The sequence below is a fragment of the Gorilla gorilla genome, chromosome 12 (assembly GCF_029281585.2).
Source record: "Gorilla gorilla gorilla isolate KB3781 chromosome 12, NHGRI_mGorGor1-v2.1_pri, whole genome shotgun sequence".
NCBI lineage: Eukaryota > Metazoa > Chordata > Mammalia > Primates > Hominidae > Gorilla > Gorilla gorilla.
This window is the reverse complement of record NC_073236.2, coordinates 115,852,793-115,880,571: the sequence shown is the minus strand read 5'-3', so window position 1 is coordinate 115,880,571 and position 27,779 is coordinate 115,852,793. Positions and strand designations below refer to the sequence as shown.

The window sequence follows — 27,779 nt, the reverse complement described above, 5'->3', positions numbered from 1 at the left end:
CTGTGAGCTATGATCGCGCCACTGGACTCCAGCCTGGGCGACAGAGCAAGATCCTCTCTCTAAAATAAAAATAAAAATAAAAATAAAATGATGGTTTAATCGCCGGCCTTTGCCCCTTCTGCCCCCCACCCCCCACAAGTCTGTAGGACCGGGTTGACTTCCCAGAGCTTACTACAGATTAGATGCTAAATAAATGTCTATTGGACGGATGCGCGAATGAATGGATGGATGGAGGATGTGGTTGTGCTTACCACGCTCCCCGGTCAGTGGGTTAATGTCGTCAGGCGGGGCCAGGCTCGCTAACAGCCGGGCGGGGTCCCTTCCCCCGGGCCCCGCCCCGGCCGACCCCACCTTTCCGCGCGGCTCCGCCCCGCCGCCCCCTTCCCAGTGGCCCCTCCCCGCGCAGGTCCCGACTCCAGCCGCACCTCCTCCGGCTCTGCAGTGGCGGCGAGGAGGCGAGCCGGAGCGACTGCGGGGCTGGGGCCGGAGCCGAGCCGGGGTCGGGCAGCAGCAGGGGCCCCCCCAGAGGCGGGGCCTGTGGGACCGCTATGGGCGTGGAGATCGAGACCATCTCCCCCGGAGACGGTACCGGGCTCCCTCCGGAGCCGGGGGAGGGGAGGGGTCCTGGGGCGGAGCCCGGAGGGCGGGGGTCTGATTCGGAGGTGGCGTGGAGGGTGCTGAAGGGTCGGGGGGCTGGATGGGGAAGGCAGGCGGAGACGCCGGACGGGATTCTTGGGGGTCTAGGAGACCATCCTCCACCATCCTCTTCCGCGCTCACCTAGGGGAATGTAGGCGGCAGCCCGGAGGCGGGGGTCTGCGGCCCGGAGGTGGGGGTCTGCGGCCCGCCACCGCCCCGGGCTTCTCCTGTCGCGGCTGCAGTCGCTCGGTTATCCGCTGCTGCTGGTACCCCAGCCTGGGTTTCGGCTTCGCTTTCCCTGCCCTACTCGGCGAGCTCTGGAAAGCAGGACCTGCTCTCGGATCCCCGCTGCTCGGGGACCTCCTCCTAGCGCGTCCCCCGCCGGGCCTCCCGTCGGTCGCTTCCCTGCGGGCCGGGCTGTGAGCAGCTGTGGGGACAGACCCAGGCTGGGGAAGGGGGAAGCGCTCCCTTGCCCGCTTCCGGATCTCGCTTTATCCTCCCGCCGCTTTCAGACTCCCTGGCCACCCTGTCCACTCCCATGGCCTCCACATTGAAGCTTCTAAGCCCAGCCCTGCGACCTACGGCCGAACCTCTCCCTGGACGTCCCAGGGTGCTCCCTGGTCAGCAAGTCCAAAACAGAACTCTCGCTTCCCACCTTCTTCCCTAAGTGATCCTCCTTATCCCCCTTCCGTGTCTCACTTTCCCAAGTCCTTGTATTACTGGGTCTGGGTGTGCAAGGAATGGCCATTTCTTTATTTCTTGAAATTTAATTAATACCAAAGCCCCCATTGTCTGCAGGGTTTGATGGGCAAACTTCATATCAGATATTATTAATATGAACAGCTCCCCTCCCCAGGAAATTGGAGAACTTCTTGGCTCCAGGCCATCTTCCTTGTCCAATCCCAACCACTACTTCAGATATCCCCTGGAGTACAGGCTTCTTTGCCCACGCAGGAAACATTGCTGCTGGGTCCCAGAAAGCATCTCCCTGAGGCCTTTTCATCCCTCAGCAGCCCCTGAGCTAATCTCCCCATCTTCAGTCTCTCCTCCCTGCTTTCAATCTTGTCCCCAATCTCATATTCACTCCCTTTCTATATCATAGCCTGAAGACTCTTCTTAAAATGCAGTGGCTCACGCCTGTAATCCCAGCACTTTGGGAGGCCGAGGCGGGTGGATCACAAGGTCAGGAGTTCGAGACCAGCCTGACCAACATGTTGAAACCCCGTCTCTACTAAAAATACAAAAATTAACTGGGCATGGTGGTACGCACCTGTAATCCCAGCTACTCGGGAGGCTGGGGCAGGAGAATCACTTGACCCTGGGAGCCAGAGGTTGCAGTGAGCTGAGATTGTGCCATTGCACTACAGCCTGGGTGACAGAGCAAGACTCCATCTCAAAAAAAAAAGAAAAAGAAAAAAAAATGCATGTTTGACCATGCCCCTCCCTCAGGCAGAAGATGTTTTAATGATTCTTCCCTCTCCCCCAGGAGGGGCCTTTGGTGCTATGGTCTATTCTCATCTTCCACACTAGAGCTTCATCTCTCACCACCTGTCCTAAGCCCACCACTAACTTTTTCCTCCAGCTTTCCCAAGCTGCCTGCAAGTTGTCAAACACACCACTCGTTCAGCAAATGTTTATTGAACGTGTGTGCTTGGCCCTAAGGTGACAGAGTTGAAACAGACAGGGTTCCCGCTATTGCTGGACTGAGGGCCTTTGAACATGGTACATGTCGTTCCCTCTTCCCAGATGGTGTTTTTTCACTTCCTCTGGCAAACTCTTACTTGTCTTTCAAGACCTGGCTTCACCATTCTCTCCTCTATGATGTTTTCCTTGACTTCTGTGGTCAGTTAGCTGCTCCTTCCTCCAGGCTCCCATAGAGTCCTCTAAATATCGGCTCTGTGGTTAGGCTTCCTTAGGCTTTGTTATCCATCCCCGTAGCTTTAAATTCCAGCCAAATTTATACCTCCAGTGCAGACTCTTCATCTGCCTACTTGCAATATAAACTCAGATGTCTAATAGGCATCTCAAGATTGCCACCCGCACAAATCTGTTCCTCCCGTCTTCCCTATCTCAGGAAATAGTTGCACTATTCATCCAGTTGCCCAAACAGAAAACCCAAGCATCGTTCTTGTTGTCTCCTTTGTCCTCATCCTGGACCCCATTTCCAATATGATTGCATGACCTGTCAGCTCCGCTTCCAAAATATGTCTCCAATCTATTTCACTCTCTTCTCTGCTGCCACCACCTTAAATCAAGCTATCATTGATTTCTTGTCTGGATTATTGCAACAGACGCCTAACCGTCCATCCTACACATAGCAGCCAGAGTGATGTTATAAAATCTTAATTCAGATTATGTCATTCTCTGGCTTAAAACCCTCCAGTGGTTTCCTATTGCACTTAGTATTAAATCCGGCTCTGCAAGCCCTGCATGATCCATCTCCTTCCCACCTCTCTCCTCCCTCCCTTCTTTCCAGCACCTAGCCTCCTCGCTCACTGCAAATGTATTGATTCTGTGCACTTGTTACTCGTTTCCCAAGTGCTATTTTCCAGTATTTTGCTCATCCTTCAAGTCCCAGCTCCAGGGGGCACCTTCTCCAAGAGGCCATCCTGGACCACTCTGTCTGAAATGGCCTGTCCCACTGCATCTCCCTTTAATACATCATTGTGTGTATTTTCTTTAGAGTATTCATCATAATCCATAATCATTTTGTATAGTTAAGTATTGTCTCTGTCCATTAGAATATAAACTCCAGGGCGGGTTTGGTGGCTCATGGCTATAATCTCAGCACTTTGGGAGGTTGAGGTGGGAGGATCTCTTGAGCTCAGGAGTTCAAGGCCAACCTGGACAACATGTTAAGACCCTGTATCCACAAATTTTTTTTAAAAAAATTAGCTGGGCATGGCGGCATGCACATGCTACTCAGAAGGCAGAGGAAGAAAGATTGCTTGAGCCCAGGAGGTCAAGGCTGCATAGAGCCGAGATCATGCTATTGCACTCCAGCCTGGGTGACACACTGAGACCCCTACTCTTAAAAAAAAAAAGTAAACTCTAAAAGAACAGGGATAGAGATCTTGTTTGTAGTGTTCACTGCTGTATCCCTGTGATCAGGCACAGGCTTGGCACACCATAGGTACCCAGTAAATATTCGTGGTTTTGTTTTGTTTTGTTTTGTTTGTTTATTGTGACAGGATCTTGCTCTGCCACCCAGGGTACAGTGCAGTAGCATGAACAGAGCTCACTGCAGCCTTGACCTCCTGGGCTCAAACAATCCTTCCACTTCAGCTTCTTCAGTAGCTGGGACTATAGGTGTGCAGCACCACACCCAGCTAATTGAAAAGATTTTTTTTTTTTTTTTTAAGAGATGGGGTCTCCCTATGTTACCCAGGGTGATCTAGAACTCCTGAGCTCAAGTGATCCTCCCACCTCAGCCTCCCAAAGTGCTGAGATTACAGATGTGAGCCACCATGCCTGGCCTCTCAGCAAATATTTGTAAATTATTATGTTTATTCATCTTTGATGGATGGATTATAATCTGCATTGTAATCTGGTATTTGTGTGTCTGTTTCCTACCTTCCTCATGAGTTTATACATTGCTCTGCATGTCTGAAGTCTGGTCCAGGCCTGGCACATAGGAGGCCAACTGTAAATGTCTGTGGAATGGATGATGTGAAGTAAAAGGGGCAATCAAAGAAAGTGGGGGTGGGGTGGTGGGAAAGCCCAGGAGAGAGCAGAATTGAGAAAACTGAGGGGGTAAAGTAAATCCAGGCCAGAGAGGTGACGTGATTCATTCTGGCTCGTACAGGGCCCAGAGCCAGAACTAGGGCCACAGGCATCTCCATGGCATGGAGGGGAATGCAGGCTGGAGCTCTTGGTCAGGATCATACTTAATGTCCCAGGTGTTTTTCCAATACCCTACTCCTTCATCTGCCCTCATGTCTCCCTGCAGGAAGGACATTCCCCAAGAAGGGCCAGACGTGTGTGGTGCACTACACAGGTAAGTCTCACCCCCTCAGCCCCCACCCAGTCCTTCCCCTCCCAAGTCAGGGCTGTCCTCTGAGCTTCTCTCCAGAGGTGCCTGCCTCTGGATCAGGGCTAAAGCCCAAGGCAGCAGGGTCTCCCTGTGACCAGCCATCCTCTACTCCTCCCTGCCAGTCTAGTGGGAATGATAAAGGAGGCTTGAAAGGCCAACTCTTTCCCTCTTCTACCAGCAAGGGCCATCCATGGTGCCAGCTTCTAGGTGAGTCAAACACCTTCAGTCCCCTTCCTTCTGTTGCAGGTATGGTGGAGCCCCTGTCCCTGCTGGGTCTGTCTGATATTTGGAAATCCCTCCTAGAGCTCCCAGCAGACTTTCTCTCCATCCTGCAGTATCATTAGAGAAGAAGAGGAGGGGAGAGGACAGACAAGTCACCCAGAGGCTCCGATGCCATTTGAGGGGTGGGGTGATGGCAGTGCTTTTCTCTGGGTACTGAGGGAGCCCAGAGCGGGACTGATCCCAGTTGGATGCTCTTTATCTGCAGGCGAGGTAGAGTGAGTTCTTCAGGACTGCTGGCAGGAAGATCATGAGCAGGTGTTTGTTCCAAGGGAGGTGAGCACCCTGCCTTGTGACCTGCTTCCTAAAGTGGCAAACTCGATGACAGCCACTTAGCAGACAGCAAGCCCAGGTTAATTCCTAGGACATACTCGGATGGGGCCATTTTTAGCAGTTCTGTGGGCCAGTGTGAAGCACAAGGTTAATTCTAGGCAGATGGTGTGGATGTTTTCAGCAGTTGTGTTGCTGGTCGCTGACGTCAGTGGGCTGGACCATGTTTTATCTCCTGGTGATGTGGCCTAATTACCATGGGTCCCCTCGGGCCTCTGACCTGTGTAATTGATTTAACAATTTTGCATGTTGTAGACAGACCAGTATTTATCAAGTTACTGAAACCACAACATCCTTTTGCAAAGTCCTTTCACAATACATACATAGGGCAGCAGCTCCTGTCTTGGGAGAGACTATGTCTTATCAAACATAGCAGGAGACTATGGGACTTTTGGTAAACTTTTAAGTTAAATATAAATATAGTAGAGAACATAATGTAAGATGTCTGGGTCAATGAATTTTTTCAAAGTGATCACATTTATGTGACTACCACCTAGAGAAGCATAGAACATACAAGCATAGAACCAGCATCCCCAAAAGTCCCCCTGTTGCCTTCTCCCAGTCATTTCACCTCCCTAGAGGTAGCTATCGTTTTTTTTTTTTTTTTTTTTTTTGTCACTGTTGTTGTTGTTTTGAGACAGGGTCTCACTCTGTGACTCAGGCTGAGTGCAGTGGTGATCACAGCTCATTGCAGCCTCGACTTCTCGGGCTCAAGTGACCCTCCTGCTTCAGTCTCCTGACTAGCTGGGACCACAGACATGAGCCACCATGCCTGGCTAATTTTAATTTTTTGTAGAGATGAGGGTCTCACTATGTTGCCCAGGCTGGTCTCGAACGCCTGTATGCAAGTGATCCTTCCACCTTGGCCTCCTAGTGCTGGGATTACAGGTGTGAGCCACTGTGCCTGGCTGGCAACTATTACTCTGACTTTTGTCTCCATGGATTGTTTTTGCCTGTTTTTGAACTTCATCTTAATGGAACCACAGCGTATGTACTCTTTTGTGTTTGGCTTATTTCACTCACTATTATGTCTGCGAGATATATCCAGAGTGGTTTATTCCTCTACAGTATTTTAACGTACAAGTATGTTGCAATTTATGTATCCTCTCTACCGTTGATGAACATTTGGGTTGTTCATAGTTTTTGTTTATTACAAACAGTGTCACTTTGATCAGTCTTGCAGGCATCTCTTAGTGTACATGTGTACAGACATATGTGCATGTTTCTGTTGGGTATATACCTGGAAGTGGGGTACCTCCTGGGCTCAGCGTTAGCAGTACTGTCTGACAGCTTTCCAAAGTCGTTGTGCCAGTTTCCACTCCAGGCAGCTGTGTAGGAGACTGCCAGTTACCCTGTGTCCTTCCCAACACTTGGTATTGTCAGGTTTTGGTTTTGTTTTGTTTTTTCTTTTTTTGAGACAGAGTCTGTGTTGCCCAGGCTGGAGAGAAATGGCACAATCTTGGCTCACTGCAACCTCTGCCTCCTGGGTTCAAGCGATTCTCCTGCCTTAGCCTCCCGAGTAGCTGGGATTACAGGCGCCCGCCACCATGCCTGTCTAATTTTTGTGTTTCTAGTAGAGACGGGGTTTTACCATATTGGCCAGGCTGATCTCAAACTCCTGACCTCAGGTGATCTGCCTGCCTCGGCCTCTCAAAGTGCTGGGATTACAGGAATGAGCCACCACACCAGGCTTTGTTTTGGTTTTGGCCTACTCTGGTGAGCGTTCAGTACTATTTCATTGTGGGTTTTTTTTTTTTTTTTTTTTTGAGACAAGGTCTCACTCTGTTGCCAAGGCTGGAGTGCAGTGGTGCGATCTTGGCTCACTGCAACCCTGCCTCCCGGGTTCAAGCGATTCTTGTGCCTCAACCTCCCAAGTAGCTGGGATTACAGGTGCGCACCACCACACCCAGCTAATTTTTGTATTTTTTGTAGAGATGGGATTTCACCATGTTGGCCAGGCTGGTCACTGTGGTTTTGATTTGTGTTTCCCTGATGATGAATGAAGTTGAGCACCTTTTCATGTGCTTACTGGCCATTTGGATATCCTCTTTAGACTGCTCTAATTTTGTCCATTTTAGAAAATGAGGTTGTCTTTTTCTTTTTCTTTTTTTGAGACAGAGTTTCACTCTTGTTGCTCAGGCTGGAGTGCAATGGCGCAATCTTCACTCACTGCAACCTACACTTCCCGGGTTCAAGTGATTCTCCTGCCTCAGCCTCCTGAGTAGCTGGGATTACAGGTGTGTGCCACCATGCCTGGCTAATTTTGAGGTTTTTAGTAGAGACAGGGTTTCGCCATGTTGGCCAGGCTGGTCTCAAACTCCTGACCTCAGGTGATCCACCTGCCTCGGCCTCCCAGAGTACTGGGATTACAGGTGTAAGCCACGGTGCCCGGCCAGTTGTCTTTTTCTTGTTGATTTATAGGAGTTTTGTATATGTTTTGGATATGAGTCTTTTGTTGGTTATATCTATCCCAAACATCTTCTCCCACACTATGGCTTGCCTTTTTACCTCTTAATAGTATATTTTGAACAGAAGTTCTTTTTTTATAGTTTATATTTTCTTCTTTTCTTCCTTTTTTAAATTTTTTTTCTTTCTTTTTTATTTTTGAGATAGGATCTCACTCTGTTACCCAGGCTGGAGTTCAGTGGCTCTAGTCTTCAGGGATCATGGCTCACTGCAGCCTTGACCTCCTGGGTTCAAGGACTCCTCCCATGTCAGCCTCCCAAGTAGCTGGGAGTACAGGAACATGCTACCATGCCTGGCTAATTTTTTTTTGTTTTTTTTGTGTGTGTGTGTGACGGAGTTTTGCTATTGTTGCCCAGGCTGGAGTGCAATGGCACGATCTCGGCTCACCACAACCTCTGCCTCCCAGGTTCAAGCAATTCTCCTGCCTCAGCCTTCCGAGTAGCTGGGATTTCAGGCATGCGCCACCACGCCTGGATAATTTTGTATTTTTAGTAGAGACTGGGTTTCTCCATGTTGGTCAGGCTGGTCTCGAACTCCCTACCTCAGGTGATCTGCTCGCCTCAGCCTCCCAAAGTGCTGGGATTACAGGCGTGAGCCACCAGGCCTGGCCATCTGGCTAATTTTTAATTTTTCTGTAGAGAGGAAGGTCTCCCTATGTTGCCCAGGATGGTCTCAAACTCCTGGGCTCAAGTGATCCTCCTACCTTGGCCTCCCAAAGTGCTAGTATTACAGGTGTGAGCCACTGTACCCGGCCTGAACAGAAGTTCCTAATTTTGATGAAGTCTGACTTACCAATCTTTCCCTTTATGGTTAGTGCTTTCTGTGTTCAGTTTAAGAAATCTTTGTCTGTCAGGCCAGGTGCGGTGGCTCCTGCCTATAATCCCAGCACTTTGGGAGGCCAAGGCAGGTGGATCACCTGAGGTCAGGAGTTCGAGACCAGCCTTGCCAACATGGTGAAACCGTGTCTCTACTAAAAATACAAAAATTAGCCAGGCATGGTGGTGCATGCCTGTAATCCCAGCTACTCGGGAGGCTGAGACAGGAGAATCACTTGAACAACCCAGGAGGCGGAGGTTGCAGTGAGCTGAGATTGAGCCGCTGCACTTCAGCCTGGGTGACAGAGATGAGACTCTGTCTCAGGGAAAAAAAAAAAAAAAAAAAAAATTGTCTCTAGGTCATGAAGATATCCTTCTGTTTGTTATCTTGTAGAAGCTTTATTATTCTTTCATATTTAGGTTTATGATTCATCTGGAATTGATTTTTTTGTGTGTGGATTTGGTAGGGGTTAAGGTTCATTTTTTTCCCATATGAATATACTGTTGACTTAACAACCTTAATGCAAGAAAAAAAAACCTTTATTTGCTGCATTGCAGTGGTATCTTTGTCCAATCAAATCACCATGTAAGTGAGTCTGTTTCTAGACTGCATGGTTTTGGCTTAACTTGTAGCAATAGATAAATGAAGTTATTTATCCGAAGTAGATTAAGTCACATGAAACCTGAAGAAACTAAGGAATGAGAAAGGAAAGTCGGTATATAAATGGAGTGTGTGAATGTGTGCATGTGTGTTTGCATATCTGTGTGCATATTTGTACAAGTATGTATCTGTGTGAATGTATGTAGATCTGTGTATGTAAATATTTTCTTAGCATCTATTTGGCCACCAGGGCTTTTCTCCTGAGTGTGAGTGCATAAGTGCATGTGAGCATGCACAAGTATCTTTGTGTATTTGAATATCTTAGCAACCTTAGCAAATGCATGCGATTATATTTGATCTTGTTAGCATCCATCTGCATGTACCTCTGTGTAGCCAGAAGGGTTTTCTTCTTTGCCTCATTTAGTACCCAGGGCAAAAGCTTAATGTATTCTACTCAGAAAGTAGTTAAATAAGACTGTTTCTCTAATATACATTTTAGTTGTAGGAATTAGGAAGTAGCATCATAGATGCTCCTACACTAAGCTGGCCCTGCTTCCTATGTTAAATATGACACGTCTGAGGCCCTGGGAGAGGAAGTGATTTGCCCAGTGTCACACAATGAGTTAGAGCCAGAGTGAAGTCAAAACCCAGTCTCTGGATGTACAAGCAAGGTCTTTTTCTAGTCCCAAATGGCCTTTTGTGGTGGTCCAGGGACTGCCGGGAGCAGTCGTGGAACTGCATCATTTACAGAAGGTCTGATCTTTGAGTCAGAGTCACAGAAGAATTGAGAATAGCTGTTGGGCCTTGGGCTGCTGGACTGAGATGACATGTGGACATCGGGATGACAAGGCTTCTGAAGCAGAGGCTGGGGGACCCAGAACTGCTGGACCAGCACCTGGTGGGGGTTCTGGTTTCAAACAGACCTCTTAGTACAGAGTCTGGAGGCCACCTCTGACCAGCTAGGTCACCTTACACTGTTCCCTACAGTAGGGGATAATGTAACCTTTGGGTTTTCCCTTTTGGGGGAAACTTAGGAAACCTTAGGAACCTTATGTGAGGACTCAACCTGAGGCTGGAATAGCTGGGAAAACAGAACTTTAGGCGAAGGAAGTGCCATAAAAAAGTTGAAAAGTCTGGCTGGGCATGATAGCTCACACCTGTAATCCCAGCACTTTGGGAGGCCGAGGTGGGCGGATCACCTGAGGTCAGGAGTTCGAGACCAGCCTGGCCAACATAGCAAAACCCCGTCTCTACTAAAAATATAAAAAAATTAGCAGGCATAGTGGCAGGTACCTGTAGTCCTAGCTACTCAGGAAGCTGAGGCAGGAGAATCCCTTGAACCCGGGAGGCGGAGGTTGCAGTGAACCGAGATCACACCACTGCACTCCAGCCTGGGCAGCAGAGGGAGACTCCGACTCAAAAAAAAAAAAAAAAAAAAAAGTTGAAAAGTGCAGAGGAATTTGAGAAAGGTATGACCTGAAAAGGACACAGAGGGAAGGGAAGGAAGGGGAGAACAGAGAGGGTTATAAGCAGGCCAGAGCCGGATTGTGAAGTGCCTGTATGCAAGGTAGACATTTGGATTCTGCCCTGGGGAGCTATTGAAGTATTTTGAGCAGGGGAGTAATAGAATCAGATTTGTGTTTAAAGAAAAAAAAATCAGTCTGGATGCCAAGTGGACAATGAAATGGAGGCAAGTAAAAGAGGATCAAAAAGACCAGTGAGGAGGTTGTTCCTGTGTACAGGTGAGATAAGCTGGTGACTTGGTCGTGGTAATAGAAACAAAGAAAAGGCCAGGCACAGTGGCTCACGTTTGTAATCCCAGCACTTTGGGAGGCCAAGGTGGGTGGATCACCTGCAGTTCAGGAGTTCAAGACCAGCCTGGCCAATATGGCAAAACCCTGTTTCTATTAAAAATACAAAAATCAGCTGAGTGTGGTGGTGGGTGCCTGTAATGCCAGCTACCTGGGAGGCTGAGGCAGAAGAATCGATTGAACCCAGGAGATGGAGGTTGCAGTGAGCCGAGATTGTGCCACTGCACTCCAGCCTTGAGTGACAAATTGAGATTCTGTCTCAAATAAATAAATAAATAAAAATAGAAATGAAGAAAATAGGTGGATTCCAAAGATATGGAGGACTTAGTGATAGGCAGTATGTGGGGGTGAGGCAGAAGGAAGTGTCCAGATTTCTTGCTTGGGCAACACGATGGATGGGGAGGATCGGAAGAGGAGCAGGTGTGTGCAGAAAAGGCATTCCATTTTAGACATGTGGAATCTGAATTGGGAGTTTACTCATGACCACAGCTCTATTGCACCCGATTCTTGCTTTGACAGGAATGCTCCAAAATGGGAAGAAGTTTGATTCATCCAGAGACAGAAACAAACCTTTCAAGTTCAGAATTGGCAAACAGGAAGTCATCAAAGGTTTTGAAGAGGGTGCAGCCCAGGTAGGATGAGGATTCGCATTAAAAGGGATCTGGGGAGTTGGGGATCTGGGATCAGCACTCTGCCCTCCACCTCCACCTTCACCCACTCACAGACCACTACTGCTTTGACTCCACAGCCAGGGCATGGCAACGCCATCTGGTGTCCCCTCCTGGCTTTGTGTCCCCACCCCTCTCCTTGCCAGCATACCTCTTTTGTGTCCCTGGCGGCTCTCATCCCAAGCACATCCCCCTAGGCTTGCTCAGAACTAGCTGAGAGAGCCAGGCACGGTGGCTCACACCTGTAATCCCAGCACTTTGGGAGGCCGAATGGGGCGGATCACTTGAGGCCAGGAGTTCAAGACTAGCCTCACCAACATGGTGTAACCCCGTCCCTGCTGAAAATACAGGCATGGTGGTGCACGCCTGTAATCCCAGCTACTTGGGAGGCTGCGACAGGAGAATTACTTGAACCGGGGAGGTGAAGGTTGCAGTGAGCAGAGATTGTGCCACTGTACTCCAGCCCAGGCGATGGAGTGAGACTGTCTCAAAAAAACAAAACAAAAAAATAAACTAGCTGAGGTCTACCAGTTGTCTGGGACTGAGGTGGTGGAAGAGTTGGGGTGGAGTAGGCCAAGAAAATTTTTTGTTTTTTCGCTTTTTTGAAAAGAATTTCAGAGTTACAAAAATATTACAGAAATAGTACAGAGTTCTTCTATACTCTATCCAGCTTCCCCTTCTTGCATAACCATAGTACAATTATCAAAACCAGGACATTCACACTGATACAAATTACTTACTTATTCAAATTTTTGATTATTCAAAATTCAAAAGTAGATTTAAATTTCACCAATTGTCCCACTAATGCTGAGTGGGTTCTCAACAACTGCTGTGATGAGCCCTGGTTCAAGCTGTTCTTCCTTGGTCTGTCTGTGAAGTCCTATGATGCTCCCTTACAATAGGTCTTGTTTTTTGGTGTTTTTTTTTAGAAAGAGTATCACTCTGTCACCAAGGCTGGAGTGCAGTGGCGCAGTCTTGGCTCACTGCAAGCTCCGCGTCCTGGGTTCACGCCATTCTTCTGCCTCAGCCTCCCTAGTAGCTGGGACTACAGGCGCCCGCCACCACGGCCGGCTAATTTTTTTGTATTTTTAGTAGAGACGGGGTTTCACCGTTGTTAGCCAAGATGGTCTCGGTCTCCTGACCTCGTGATCTGCCCGCCTCAGCCTCCCAAAGTGGTGCGAGCCACCGTGCCCGGCCTGTTTTTATTTTTATTTTTTTTTTGAGACGTAGTCTCACTCTGTTTCCCAGGCTAGAGTGCAGTGGCACAATCTCAGCTCACTGCAACCTCCGCCTCCCAGGTTCAAGCAATTCTCCTGTCCCAGCCTACCGAGTAGCTGAGATTACAGGTGTGCACCATCACCATCATGCCTGGCTAATTTTTGTATTTTTAGTACAGACGGGGTCTCACCATGTTTGCCAGGCTGCTCTCGAACTCCTGACCTCAGGTAATCCACCTGCCTCAGCCTCCCAAAGTGCTGGGATTACAGGTGTGAGCCACCACACCCGGACTTTTTGTATTTTTTAGTAGAGACAGGGTTTTGCCATATTAGCCAGGCTGGTCTTGAACTTCTGGACTCAAGTGATCCGCCCACCTTGGCTCCCCAAAAGTGCTGGGATTACAGGTGTGAGCCACCACGGTTGGCCACAATAGGTCCCCCTTGCCACCTTGCTGGTGACTCTAGTCTCTAAACCACTTTAATGAACTGCCCCTGTCACCTACTTGAGTATTTACGTGTGCTATTCATACACCCTCTTTTCCTAAAGAGGCCTATTCTTTGGAAGAGGGTGAACTATGAACAAATGGAAGTGTTTCAGTCATACACAAATTGAATAACCAGTAATGTTTGTCAGATGCATGAATTTGAGACCACTCTGTGAGGGTTACTGACCCACAGTCACATCTCTGCTGAGGCAGAATCTGCGTTTGTTACCGCTGTTAGCACAATTTCAATGTATCCCATGTAAAATTCATCTGAGATCTTCAGAGTTAACATTGAGGATGGTTTGGGAAAATGCCATAGTCATCTAACTTTTTTCTTTTAAATCAAGCTGGGTCCTCTTTCTCCTCTCCCCATCTGCCCCCATCCCTGCTAGATGAGCTTGGGGCAGAGGGCGAAGCTGACCTGCACCCCTGATGTGGCATATGGAGCCACGGGCCACCCCGGTGTCATCCCTCCCAATGCCACCCTCATCTTTGACGTGGAGCTGCTCAACTTAGAGTGAAGGCAGGAAGGAACTCAAGGTGGCTGGAGATGGCTGCTGCTCACCCTCCTAGCCTGCTCTGCCACTGGGACGGCTCCTCCTGTTTGGGGCTCTTGATCAGTGTGCTAACCTCACTGCCTCATGGCATCATCCATTCTCTCTGCCCAAGTTGCTCTGTATGTGTTCGTCAGTGTTCATGCGAATTCTTGCTTGAGGAAACTTCGGTTGCAGATTGAAGCATTTCAGGTTGTGCATTTTGTGTGATGCATGTAGTAGCCTTTCCTGATGACAGAACACAGATCTCTTGTTCGCACAATCTACACTGCCTTACCTTCACTTAAGCCACACACACAAGGTGCTCAGACATGAAATGTACATGGCGTACCATACACAGAGGGACTTGAGCCAGTTACCTTTGCTGTCACTTTCTCTCTTATAAATTCTGTTGGCTGCTCACTTAAACAATGTCCTCTTTGAGAAAATGTAAAATAAAGGCTCTGTGCTTGACAAACTCCTGTCCATCCTTATTTTAGGTAGGAAGTGCTCTAAGGACCACACAAGCCAGGTGCCCTTGGGAAAGAGTGGAAAGAAAGGAGGGTTCCAAGTGGCTAGGTGAGTGATAAATATAATAGCTACAATGTGAGCATTTTACATGCTGGGCCTTGTTCTACATACTTTTTTATTTTATTTATTTATTTATTTATTTATTTGAGATGGAGTCTCGCTCTGTCACTCAGGCTGGAATGCAGTGGCACAATCTTGGCTCACTGCAACCTCCGCCTCCTGGGTTCAAACGATTGTCATGCTCACCAGCACGCCTGGCTAATTTTTGTATTTTTAGTAGAGACAGGGTTTTGTCATATTGGCCAGGCTGGTCTCAAACTCCTGACCTCAACTGATCCACCTGCTTTGGCCTCTCAAAGTGATGGGATTACAGGTGTGAGCCACTGTGCCTGGCTATATACTTTTAAATTATTACCATCGATCCTCTAAGCAACCCTGCACAGTAGATATTACCTGCCGCTGATCTCAGGCTCAGAATCCTCCTCTGCATAACTAAAGAAATATAGGCTCCAAATCTTGTAACCTTGCAATCAGATGTGGGACTTGAGCACCTTATGTGCTCTTGCAATCTTTGTTTGGACTACAGCCAGAGGGATGAGCCCCACTCACCCAGATGAATACAGAACACTTTTTGTGTCTAAACAAATGAAGGTGTGTTAAGGGCTTGAAGTCATACACTAACTCACATTGGGAAGTTCCTTGTGAAAACAGTGTGTGATTCTGAGCTTATTTTCACATACACTGCTTAGTTTCACCTAGATTTGTTCTGACTTACATTGAGGAATTACTTTTGAGAAGAATGTATGATTCTGAACTTGTTTCCACATATAGTGCTTATTTCATCAACATTTATTGTAACTAACCAGAAACACCAGTTAGGTTTTAAAATCAGCACACTTATTGGTGTAGGTTATATATAGGCCATAGGAGCCTGAGGCAATATACTCAAACATTTTTCTTTTTTTTCTTTCTTTTTTTGAGATGGAGTCTCACTCTATTGCCCAGGCTGAAGTGCAGTGGCATGATCTCAGCTCACTGCAAGCTCCGCCTCCCGGGTTCACACCATTCTTCTGCCTCAGCCTCCCGAGTAGCTGGGACTACAGGTGCCCACCACCACACCTGGCTAATTTTTTGTATTTTTAGTAGAGACGGAGTTTCACCATGTTAGCCAGGATGGTCTCGATTTCCTGACCTTATGATCCGCCTGCCTCAGCCTCCCAAAATGCTAGGATTACAGGTGTAAGCCATCACGCCCAGCCTCAAACATTTTTCTTTCAGTTGGTATAGGATGAGAAAAACTCCTGGCCATAGTTGGGGTTATTCTTTTTTTTTTTATCATTTATTTATTATTTTTAAAAAATAGAGATGGGGGAATCTCACTGTGTTGCCCAGGCTGGTCTCAAACTCCTGGCCTCAAGCTATCTTCTCTCAGCCTCCCAAAGTGTTGGGATTACGGATTTAAATCACTGCACTCAGCCAATACGGTTTTCTATCAGTGACGACTTGGAATTGTTTCAAGATTGAGGACGGAGGGGCTGATAACAGGTACTGTTAGTGTTCCTCATAGACCCACTGATACATGTCACATGATGTCATATATATGCTATGAGGCCATGTCATCTTGGCTACATGATGCACCTTTTTTGTCTCCAAGAAATCCTGGCTGTATTCCTTTGCTGAGGGTGGAGGAGCTAATGAAGAAGCAGTGCTTTAGGATGGAGAAAACGAGAGAAAGGAACTGCCTTGCATTTTAGTCACCAAAGTCCCTGTGCTCACCTCTATTGTGAGACTAGACCAGCCAGAGGGTATTTCCTTCAGAATGTCTTGGTTCCTGGCTTTCTTTGATGACCCAAATGCCTACAATAATTTCTCAAAAGTCAGCCTGCATAAAAGACATACGCATATTTTCTGCTGTGACGCCAATAAGATAACAAAAGATGGCATCAAGGACTATTTCAGGTGCCCACTATGGGGCATATAAAAGATCTTGGTCTAGAATATTTATAACTGAGGTGGGTCAAAGGAGACACCCACTAAAAGAACTCCCCCAAAGTGCAAACACATACTGGCTAGCACCTGGAGAGGACAGGTGAGGCTCTGCAGGTAAACTGGGAAATGAACCATTTTACTGGAGCTCTTAAAGGATGATGCAGAAAATCATGATGCAGTATACTAATGAGTCTGGACATTGGCCTGTGAGAGCCACTAAAGTTGTTAAACAGAAGAGCAATAATAAGATCAAGGTCACATCAGTTGTTTTCAGACTTTCAGTCAATGAATTCTCTACTCCTACAAATTTTTTTCTTAGAAACTCAAAAATTTAACCTAGATGAAAGTAAAGCAGCTCTGGCACATGTGTGTGCACATATAAACACAGTCATCTGTTGCACTCTTAAAAGCATTTGAAAAACTAAGCTTTGGATGCCTTGCACAGAGGACCAGTCATAATTATATCCTCAGCATCTTGGTACAGTACTGTGTGCAGAGTGGGGTTCCGTGTTTGTCCACTGAGTGCAAGTTCTTGTAACTTAATTGCGACAGGATATGGAATTTCCAAACAATTAGAGGGAAGTTTTAAAAGTCTTAACTTTAGGTCATGAAATTCAGCTAACAGATATATCAATCCAAATGATGGACTGGTCATGATTGCTAATAGAAGGAATTTCTCCTTGTTATTAAAACAACTACACCAGAGGCAAGCTAGCCTGCCACTTAGACAAATCACACTCTAAGTTTTAAAGTCTAATTTCAGTTTTTCTCTTACAAGAAAGTCTTTTAGAAAATTCTTTTTACATTACCTAAAGGCACACCATGCATTACAAAAACTAATAATGCATTCATAAAAGCATTCAAAAGAAAATTACAGCTGTAGCTCCTTTCTTATCTTCCCACCCTTAGAAATGACTCTACTCTCTTACACTGCTTTCAAAAAACACTCAGATATAATTAAAAGCAGAATTGATGCTCTTTGTACATTGAAGTGATTCAGTGTATGTACCTTCAAATTGATTTTAGGTTCCAATCACACACAAAACAATTAGTCCATGTTTTTCCATTTGGTCCATGCCTAAGCAATAAAAAGCAAATTACAGCTATATTCTCCCAAGCTGCCATGATGATGAATGGGGTAATGACCATACTGCTTCCATGTCATGGGAACTCATGATAATAAGAATGAGCATTAAGTATTTATGGCAAAGATATATTATGAGCTAAGGTCCAATATACCTACAGATACTTAATAACTAAAGGAAAAGTCTACATAAATACAATCTTAGACATGTAACAACCAACGCCACTACCCAAGCAGCTTGCTCTCAAATTTCTACCAATGTGACAATTATTATGTACCCATATTAATTAAAAAACAATTTAAAGAGGCAAATCTAAGTTTCTAACAATGTACTATCATCTAAATGACCATTTCTATAATAGACCTCTGTTCTAAAGACAAGGGTACCCATATTGACACAGGTGTTTTGTTAACTATAAAGCAAGCATTATTCAAATGTAAAGGCTTGGTTAATAACTGGTTGTTATCACACCAGCTTTGTATGTTAGCATTTTATTCATTCAACCAACATCATGAACTTTGGTTTCCTCACCTGCAAAATGCAAATACCTATCTTCACTGAGTTGTTATGAAGATTTCATTATTAATGGACATTCAATAAACAGCAAGTTCCTTTGATGGCTAAGCACTGCACCGGGCCCTGGAGGCATTAAGAATGTAAAGAGGTCCTGTTCTCAAGAAACTCAGAATCCCTAGGAGCACCTACAATTCTTGATAAGCTTCAACTGTTTTTTCCTGGTATCAAACAGGAAGGGAAAGTTCAAGAGAAAAGACTGAGGTGTTTCACAAAAAGCTACAAGTTTATCAACATAATGTATTCCAATATGTATCAAAGTTTCAAGCAGGTCATTTTGAACCTCAAATAAGAAATCACAATATTTAGTATTAATTAAAAAGGAAAAAAAGGTGGTAGTTGTCATTCGTGGGATTTAGTCCAAAATGAAAATGTAGAAAACATTTATTTTGGTGGATCTGTGTTGATGCCATATTTCTCCTTGAGAAGCTTCAACTGTTCCTCCTTCTTCTTTGTGTCCATCTTCTGAAATGCCTGGAAATGTGGTAAGCACCAAAATTAAATTACCAATCTACAGCCAAATGAATTTCATCAATAGCATTAGCCAAAAAAGAAAGTCATAGTAGACATATATCATCACAGTACAGTTCTACACTAATTCTCTTTTTTGAGACGGAGTCTCTCTGTCGCCCAGGCTGGAGTGCAGTGGCGCGATCTTGGCTCACTGCAGGCTCCACCCCCGGGGTTTCACACCATTCTCCTGCCTCAGCCTCCTGAGTAGCTGGGACTACAGGCGCCTGCCACCTCGCCCGGCTAATTTTTTGTATTTTTAGTACAGACGGGGTTTCACCGTGTTAGCCAGGATGGTCTCGATCTCCTGACCTCGTGATCCGCCCGCCTCGGCCTCCCAAAATGCTGGGATTACAGGCATGAGCCACCGCGCCCGGCCAGTTCTACACTAATTCTCAAATGAGATCACTACACAATGAGAACTTTGCTATACTTACCCTGTTGGCATTATAGTACAAAACCACAAGGTATCTGTTACAAACATTGAATCCCGATAGGTGATCACATGCATTCTTGGCATCAAAGATGTCCTCATAGACCACATAAGCTGTTCCTCTAGTTTCAGGTGTGTTCCCCCTGGAGAGTTAAGTTAAACTTAATTAAGATATACATTTACCGGAGCATTGATAGTTGACTTACAGAACTGTCTTTTAAACTGGTAACTGTCTTTTAAAAACAGTAAATTGAAATACGTTTTTAGTTAAGTATTTTGAAACCAACCTGAAACCATCAGAGGAAATAAACATGGATAGATATACCGGATAAGCCTGTAATTTCTTGAATTAGGTAATTTTGTTTTTCGTTTTTATCTTAACTAAAATATCCATAGGTCAAGCTGACTGTCACATCAGGAATACTAAGAACACAGCTACTACACAGAACAGCCTCGCGAGTTATGGACTACAGGTGCTCTTGCCACCCTGACTGGCTCTACGTTGTCTTTGTTTTGTTTTGTTTTTGTTTTTGTTTTTGTTTTTCTGAGATAGACTCTCACTCTGTTGCCTAGGCTGGAGTGCAGTGGCACAATCTCAGCTCATTGCAACCTCTGCCTCTCAAGTTCAAGTGATTCTTGTGTCTCAGCCTCCCAAGTAGCTGGGACTGGAGGCATGTGCCACCATGCCCAGCTAATTTTTGTATTTTTAGTAGAGACAGGGTTTCATCATGTTCCCCAGGCTGGTCTCAAACTCCTGACCTCAAGTGATCCGCCTGCCTCAGCCTCCCAAGGTGTTAGAATTACAGGCATGAGCCACCACACCCGGTCTACATTCATTTTTAATACAACTCAAATGCTAATGCATGATACAGCTGTTTGGCTAGGGAGAAGGGCTAGGCTTCTGCAAAGATGGGAGTGGAAGTGTGCTTGTGGATAGGGTTATCTGTGAGCCAGGGCAGAATGCTGGAAGGTGGCTGGAAGTGGAAGCTGACCTTACTTATGGATACGAGGTTGCTGTTAGTGTAGTTATTCCTGGCCACTTCCTTCCTTCACCTCAACAACTTCCTCTGGGAGAGGTAGAGAAGTTTGAGGAGCAACAGAACGCTAAATTGCAGGCAGCAGGTGGCCATGTGACTGTTAGTGGAGACAATGGGTAGAGGTCCCACTCAGTTCAGGCTCTGGGTGACAAGATGGCCCCCTTGCCTCCATCTGTGTTCCAACCATCCAGTGCAACTGTGGAATGAGGTTTAAGACTGTGGGCTGACTCTCCATCTGCCGCAGTCCTTACATAGGGTTGAATAAAAGCAGTGGAGCCATGGGAAGAGGAGGTACCTGCCTAGACTTGATCTAGGATAGGACTATAGTCTGGGCCCTGTTCAAGCTTGTGCTTCCTATAAAATTGAAAAGGAATAGGGTACTGGGGGTGATTGGAGGGTGCCACTGTCAATGAATGCGCTCACTATGTCAGGTTGTGTGGGCCTGATGAGGGGTTTTAGAATGTTCTTTAGGCTCTGGGAAGTCTTAACAACTTTCAGACTTTTGACTTTTAAAAACTTAATAAGATTTTCAGTTCCTTAAGAGCAAAGGTGATCTTATGCGTACTTCATTTACTCCTTTAGTGCCACGCATAAGGCAGACGCTAATACGCCTTTGAAAAGTGGAGATCTACTTTCTCCTATCAATTCTCTCACACACACTTTGTTCAGGAAGCTCAAAACAAAACTAAACAAAGCAACTCTCTTTCTTCCTCTTATGTCTTCTTAGGAACTAGAATAGGGATAGACACTAACCCCACTTTAAAGACTCTCCATCTTAAGTGTCCCAGCCCTAATTATCAACCTCACACCTTGAGAGCCATATTATAATTTGAACTTTTAAAAGCATGTATCTGTACCTACCACGTATTGGACACTGAGCTAACATTATTTTCTTATTTTTTTGAGACAGAGTCAACCAATTCTTGTGCAGGTGTGCGCCACCATGCCCGACTAATTTTTGTATTTTTAGTAGAGATGGGGTTTTGCCATGTTGGCCAGGCAGGTCTCGAACTCCTGGCCTCAAGTGATCCACCCGCCTCAGCCTCCCAAAGTGCTGCAATTTTCTTGACTGGCATTAAAATCTTAGAGTATGAATAAGAACACCTAAGCGTGTAACTTAGCCTCTGTGAGCTTCGGCTGCTTCACATATCCAGTGCCATCAGGCTCTATCACGTGCCCTACCTTCCACGTGGGTTTAATAATCAAAAGAGGTAACAAGTATCAAAGAGTTTTAAAAAGTACAAAGTACCAAGTGCCTGCTACATGCCAGGTAGGGTCAAACCAAATCATCCTGATTTGACTGGGACTGTCCAGGTTTTAGCACTGAAAGTCCAGTGTCCCAGAAAATCTCTCAGTACTGGGCAAACTGGGAAGGTTGGTCACCCTAGTGCCAGGTGCCACGTATACAATAAAGCATGATCATAGTAATGGAACAGAAAAACAGCTGTTTCTCAATCTATAATTTAGACCTAAACTCCTGTACCCTAAACTTCTATTAACCTATTCAACACATATAGACTATGTTCTTTCTGTGACAGGCACTAGAAATACAATAGTGAAAAAGATAAGCATCATCCCTTCCTTCAAGCTTATATTCAGGCAGTAGAAAGACATTAAATAAATATGAAATCATTATAAATCTTTTTTTTTTTTTGAGATGGAGTCTCACTCTGTTGCCCAGGCTAGAGTACAGTGGCATGATCATGGCTCACTGCAACCTCCGCCTCCCAGGTTCAAGCGGCTCTCCTGCCTCAGCCTCCTGAGTAGCTGGGATTATAGGCATGCACCACCACGCCTGGCTAAGTTTTGTATTTTTAGTAGAGACGAGGTTTCACCATGTTGGTCAGGCTGTTCTCAAACTCCTGACCTTGTGATCCGCCCACTTCAGCCTTCCAAAGTGCTGGCATTACAGGCGTGAGCCACTGCGCCCAGCCCTGAAATAATTATAAATCTTAAGAAATGTTTCGGCTTGGCACGGTGGCTCATGCTTGTAATCCCAGCTCTTTGGGAAGCCGAGGTGGGAGGATCACCTGAGGTCAGGAGTTCAAGACCAGCCTGGCCAACGTGGTGAAATCCCATCTCTACTAAAAATACAAAAATTAGCCAGGCATGCTGGTGGGTGCCTGTAATCTCAGCAACTCGGGAGGCTGAGGCTGGAGAACCACTTGAACCTGGGAGGTGGAGTTTGCAGTGAGCCGAGATCGTGCCATTGCACTCCAGCCTGGGCAACAAGAGCGAAACTCCATCTTAAAAAAAGAAATGTTTCATAAAAGAAGTAGAAAGCTGTAACAGATAGGGAAACAGGGAGCTACTTCAGCTAGGGTGGTCAGGGAAAACCCCTCTGAAAAGGTGACACTGAAGCTGAGACCTGAAGAATGAGGAGGAGCCAGGGATGAGATGAGCTGGTGAAAACCATTCCAGATACAAGGAAAATAGAAGCACAAAGGTTCTGAGCTGCTCTGCACTCTTCTGAAGATGCCCCTGCTTTATTCCCTGTCCTTTCATTTTGGCTTTCTGAAACATTCTCTAACTTCACTGATTTTAAGCATCCCTTAATTGAGTACTATCAATAAATTTTATAATGCCCTAATAAACCAATCACAACCACTTTTTATATTATTCTTCTATTTTCTTTTCTTTTGTTGAAACAGGATCTCACTCTGTTGCCCAGACTGGAGTGCAGTGGCATGATCTCGGCTCACTCACTGCAGCCTCAGCCTCCCAGGTTCAAGCGATTCTCCCACTTGAGCCTCCTGAGTAACTGCATTACAGGCGCGTGCCACCATGCCCAGCTAATTTTTGTATTTTTTTTTAGAGAGGGGGTTTCACCATTTGGCCAGGGTTGTCTCGAACTCCTAACCTCTGGTGATCTGCCTGTCTCGGCCTCCCAAAGTGCCGGGATTACAGGTGTGAGCCACCACATCTGGCCTATTCTACTATTTTCTATATTATTCATTTAGTATACATGGGGTGCTTACCATGTATCGCACAAGTGCTATCAACACAAAAACAAAAATAATATACGGTACGAGCCCTGGAGGAACTCACAGCCTGCCCAGGGTGACCGATGAGTATAGAGACAACAGCAAAACCATGTGTTAACCTAGGAGAGACACATGGAAATGCTACGGGAGCAGAAGAGTGGCTAATGTACACTGGGAAGGAAAACTGATAAAGTACCTTCACAGACACTGTGTAATTTCATCCAAATTAAAATTCTTTTAAGACAGTAGGTTAGGAAGACTGTATTTCATAGATAATTGAAACCCAGATAAGGTTAAATATTTTCTCCAGTTTCGTAAGAGTAGGCAAGCCAGTATTTGAACCCAGGCCTTACAACCAATCTATGCTGTTTCCACATTAAAAGCTAAAAGGCCACCACCCAGATTATCTCATACATGAAGAGAAAACCAAAAAAGCTAGGCAACTAGTCACACACATGGCTAGTAACAAGGCCTGAAGTAGAATCTTGTCTCCTGATCCCCAAGTCAGGGATTCGCCATGTTGGCCAGGCAGGTCTTGAACTCCTGGCCTTGTATACCATTCTGTATCTAGAGCAGGGTTTCTTAACCTAGAGTCCATGTATCCCCTGAAATATATGCAACATGTGTGTGTTCTTCTGTGGAGGGAGTCTAAAGCTTTTATCAGATGCTCAAAGGACTGAGACCTCCTAAAAAGGACAGCTGGTCTATAACACTTTCACTTTCATCCCCATCTGAGTACCAATGATCATGTATTTCCAGCTCTTGGTTTACTCTCTGGAGGGACAGTGTCATTCAAAAGGAGGGTCCTCAAGACCTCATAGTCCTAAAGCCAGGAAGGAGCTCTCAAGTCATACAAGACGGAATTCCGACTAGAAATAAAAACTTTATATGTAGTCATTACTGTGGTAAAATAATTTTTTTAAAATAAAAACTTTAGAAATCCTTTCAGATGGACTCTTAAGTCACTAGCCCTTTCATATGAGTTCGGGTGTCAGAGGCTATGGTTCTGTGTAATGTAGAGGTTCAATTTAGAGTCAGAAGATTTTACCACTAAGCACTGTAAGATAGAAAGGTACTTTACTCTCAGGGCTATAGTTTTGTTGATCCAAATAAAAGCACTTATTATGGTTAATGGTATTCAGTAGATGTCCAGTAAATATCACTTGAAGGTATGAACCCCAATCTTTATATTAAATTAAAACGTGAATGCTTGTAATTAGATGTTTTCCTCTATACTTTTAAATCTTCAATTGAAAGAGCTGTAGTTGAAAATATCATTTTTTTCTGTTACTTTTATACTCTTTTACTTAGTTTATTCAGAAGTTCTGGGGTTATTTAAAGAGACAGTGATGATTGTTGAGAAAATTATAGAGCTGCTGCATACAAAAAACACAGTGTAACAAGCTAGCTTTACAAATAACAGGTATGCAATAAATGTTAGTTCTTTCCCTTCTCAACCAGTTTCCTCAAAGCATTCATTACTACTTCAATGAATGCTTTGAGGAAACTCAAATCCTCTTCTTGGCTCTCATTGAGCTGGATCATTAGGGTCTCAGTAGGTTTTCTCCCCCCTTCAAAAAGATCTCATCTCTCTGATCTCAATCTGCTAGTCTCAAGGCTCTTGGTAAGGGTTGTTGCACTGCACACAGCACAGCGTGGCCTCATCGTCAGCTATAATTCTGAGATTACAGATTATGCTATCATTTTCTTTAAATGACTCAGTAAGACTCACACTCTGATTTGACGAATAGGTCCATATTTCCCAAATATATCATACATTTCTTCAGCTGTGATTTTGTATGGCAAATTTCTTATATACAATATCCGATTTACTTCAGGTGGAAGTCGAATCTAAAATGAGAAATACGTATTGTTATTATAATTAGGGGCATTCTAAAAAATTATAATTTAAATGCCCCTATAATTAGGGGCATTTAAAAAAATTCTTAATGATACGTAATAATAAAAAGCCAAGAATAAGAGGTATAATTTGATGTTTCTGAAAATGGGAAGATCTTTGAAAAAGCAACAGAGGCTGGGTGCAGTGGCTCGTCCCTATAATCCCAGCACTTTGGGAGGCAAAGTGGGAGGATCACTTGAGCCCAGGAGTTTGAGACCAGCCTGGACAACATAGTGAGACCCCCATCTCTACAAAAATTTTAAAAAATTAGCCAGGCATGGTGGTGGGTGTAGGCCTTCGCAAACCTTACCACCATCACTCCTGCTAACACCTGAGTTGGGCTGTACCCTCTTCCCTGCCCATCCCAGGAGATGACCCTGATTCTTGTTTCTTGGAGAAAATAGACATGACCAATTGAAATACTTTTCATCTATATCCAACTACTTTCCCTCTATTACTACGCCAACCTTCATCTACTCAAAACCTTCACTTCTGAACTCAACCTATCTTTCTTCCATATCATGTTTTGCACACTCTGCTGGATTGCTCCCATTGGCATAAAAATACACCTATATCACACATCTTTTAAAAAGTCAACTATCTGGCCGGGTGTGGTGGCTCATGCCTCTAATCCCAGCGTTTTGGGAGGCCAAGGCAGGTGGATCACTTGAGGTCAGGAGTTTGAGACCAGCCTGGCCAACACAGAGAAACCCTGTCTCTACTAAAAATACAAAAATTAGCCGGGCATGGTGGTGGGCACCTGTAATCCCAGCTACTCAAGAGGCTGAGGCAGGAGAATTGCTTGAACTCAGGAGACAGAGGTTGCAGTGAGCCAAGACTGTGCCACTGCACTCCAGCCTGGGCAACAGAGTGAGAGTCCATCTCAAAAAAAAAAAGTCAACTATCATCCAATTTCCCTACTTCCTATTTAAATGAGAACTCATGGACAGAGTGTCTTTGCTGTTTCCATTTTCTCAACTTCCACCATCTTTTCACCCCACTGCAATCAAGTTTTCATCCACTGAAATGATTCCTATCATCAAGGTCACCAAAAGTCTCCATTTACATATCCAATGGTCAATTGCCTGTCTTGTCTTTCTTTCTTTCTGTTTTTTTTTTTTTGAGTCAGGGTCTTGCTCTGTCTCCTGGGCTGAAGTGCTGCACAGTGGCACAATCATGGCTCAAGGCAGCCTTGAATTCCTGGGCTCAAGCAATCCTCCCACCTCAGCCTCCCAAAGTGCGGGGATTACAGGCATGAGCCACCTCACTCGGCCTAACTTCATCTTACACCTCTAAGTGTTTTACAGTTGACTAATCTCTTTTTTGAGTTTGTTTTTTTTTTTAAAGTTTCCATAACACTGCACTCTCAAACACTAGAATGTAAGCAGAAGGACTTGTTTTATTCACTGCTGTATTCCCAATACGTAAGACTAGCGTCTGGCACATACTAGCTGTTCAATAAATATAATTGATGAATTATGTCCCACATGGCAAGCAGAATAGATAGTAGGTGCTCAAAAAATATTGTTTTAATTAATGTGTTAATGAAGGATCCGAAAAGCACCATGATCTGAGGGGAATCCCAGGTCCTAGTTGTTGGTGAACCGTTAAGTTAGTTGAGGACTCTTCTGAGATATCGACTTTAAGTCAAGGAGATAATCCTAACGTCAGGTCCTTAGGTGCGGGTCAAGCAAAGAGGCTATAGGGGTAACACTATCAGTGACACTAGGGTAGTGACTGAGGAACTCTCAAAAGGGGTGGGGACAGAAATGTGGCTCAAGGAGCATATCTCTGAGGATGGGGCCGGATAGTGTCTTCGCTGACAGGATAGGAATTCTGGAGTTCTCCGCTCTGGGGACGGAGGAGGAGCAAGAATGCTCCGATCCACGCCGCTAAGAAAGTCAAACCCGAAGTTCTCCCACCCTCCGCAGAACACCCGATACTCACGTTCGCCCTCTTGGCCGCTTGCATCGCCATCTTGGCGGGCTGATGAAGTTACCGTAGCAGATACTGAAATTCCTCCGGACACCTCCGGAGCTCGCTCGGCTTCGGGGGTTACACCGCGTTAGATGCAGGACATCAACATCCAGGACCCGCCGGAAGCTGTTACAGCGGAATAGCGCCGTCTTACGCTGAGACGCGCTGACGTAGCAGCCCCCTTCGAATAGACTCCGGGGTAAAACCGAGCCTGAGTGAGACTCGAGGCCGGAAGATGGAAAGGCGAGAGTCCAAGACACTTCCGGGCTCTGTACCGTAAAGGGCGGGGCGTAGCCTCCAAAAGGCGAGATGTTCCGGTCGGGGAGGCCCTGAGCAGAGGAACCCGGGTGGAGAGGGCGGGGCCTGAGGAGGGCGGAGAGCTGGGGCGGGTCTCAGGTGAGTAACTGGGGAGCGGAGGAGGCGGGGCTTGAGCAGGGTTATGACAGGTAGGGCGGGACCCAGGTGAGTAGCGGGAGGGGGCGGGGCCTGGGGAGGGTGCGGAGAGCTGGGGTGGGGCCCAAGTGAGTATCGGGGAGGGAGCCCGGCCTGAGCAAGGCGGTGAGCTGGGGCGGGACCCAAGCGAGTAGTGGGAAGGGGCGGGGCCTGAGGAGGGTGGTGGCGGTGGGGCGGGGCCCAGATGTGTAGCGGGAGGTGGTGGGGCCTGAGGAGGGCGGCGAGAGGTGGGGTGGGGCCCAGGTGAGTAGCGGGCAGGGCCGGGGCCTTCTGTGGTGCCCACTGGTTGCGCGGCGCGCGGGCAGGTGCCGGAGGTGGTGGGCCTGGGCCTCTAGCTGTGCGCAAGGCGGAATATGTGGGGTTCTGGCGGCTTGTGTCACGGCTGACGCTGTAACTATACCCAGAATCTCCGTCCCTGGAGGGGCCCTCAGG

The 27,779-nt window shown here is 46.1% G+C and overlaps 2 protein-coding genes across 5 annotated transcripts; one reads left to right on the top strand and one right to left on the bottom strand.

The window, feature by feature from the left end:
* Positions 1 to 390: 390 nt before the first annotated feature.
* Positions 391 to 14,497, top strand: FKBP1B (FKBP prolyl isomerase 1B). Of its 4 annotated transcripts, none has more exons than XM_031008265.3 (4): positions 391 to 585; positions 4,587 to 4,634; positions 11,492 to 11,604; positions 13,690 to 14,353. In XM_031008265.3, the coding sequence occupies exons 1-4, from the start codon at positions 549 to 551 to the stop codon at positions 13,732 to 13,734; spliced, it is 243 nt and encodes an 80-aa protein (XP_030864125.1). In that variant the 5' UTR covers positions 391 to 548; the 3' UTR covers positions 13,735 to 14,353. The 4 variants fall into 4 exon arrangements, with proteins under 4 accessions (XP_030864125.1, XP_055233554.2, XP_030864124.1 ...); XM_055377579.2 differs by lacking the exon at positions 13,690 to 14,353 and adding an exon at positions 14,376 to 14,497 and having other exon boundaries at positions 392 to 585; XM_031008264.3 differs by having other exon boundaries at positions 392 to 585; positions 13,735 to 14,353.
* Positions 14,498 to 18,260: 3,763 nt separating this feature from the next.
* SF3B6 (splicing factor 3b subunit 6) lies at positions 18,261 to 27,199 on the bottom strand. Its single transcript, XM_019021341.4, has 4 exons — positions 26,865 to 27,199; positions 24,750 to 24,868; positions 19,001 to 19,139; positions 18,261 to 18,527 (listed from the first exon to the last, which is right to left on the bottom strand). Exons 1-4 carry the CDS (start codon positions 26,892 to 26,894, stop codon positions 18,438 to 18,440), a joined length of 378 nt encoding a protein of 125 aa, XP_018876886.1. The 5' UTR covers positions 26,895 to 27,199; the 3' UTR covers positions 18,261 to 18,437.
* Positions 27,200 to 27,779: the final 580 nt, after the last annotated feature.

Excerpts from the sequence above, each read along its gene's own strand:
- SF3B6 (XM_019021341.4), bottom strand. The coding sequence starts at position 26,894 with ATGGCGATGCAAGCGGCCAAGAGGGCGAAC. Across the intron at positions 24,869-26,864 it reads AAGCGGCCAAGAGGGCGAAC|ATTCGACTTCCACCTGAAGT; the intron begins GTGAGTATCGGG and ends TTCTCATTTTAG. Across the intron at positions 19,140-24,749 it reads CCTATTCGTCAAATCAGAGT|GGGGAACACACCTGAAACTA; the intron begins GTGAGTCTTACT and ends TTAACTCTCCAG.
- FKBP1B (XM_031008264.3), top strand. The coding sequence starts at position 549 with ATGGGCGTGGAGATCGAGACCATCTCCCCCGGAGACG. Across the intron at positions 4,635-11,491 it reads GTGTGTGGTGCACTACACAG|GAATGCTCCAAAATGGGAAG; the intron begins GTAAGTCTCACC and ends TTGCTTTGACAG. Across the intron at positions 11,605-13,734 it reads TTGAAGAGGGTGCAGCCCAG|ATGAGCTTGGGGCAGAGGGC; the intron begins GTAGGATGAGGA and ends CATCCCTGCTAG.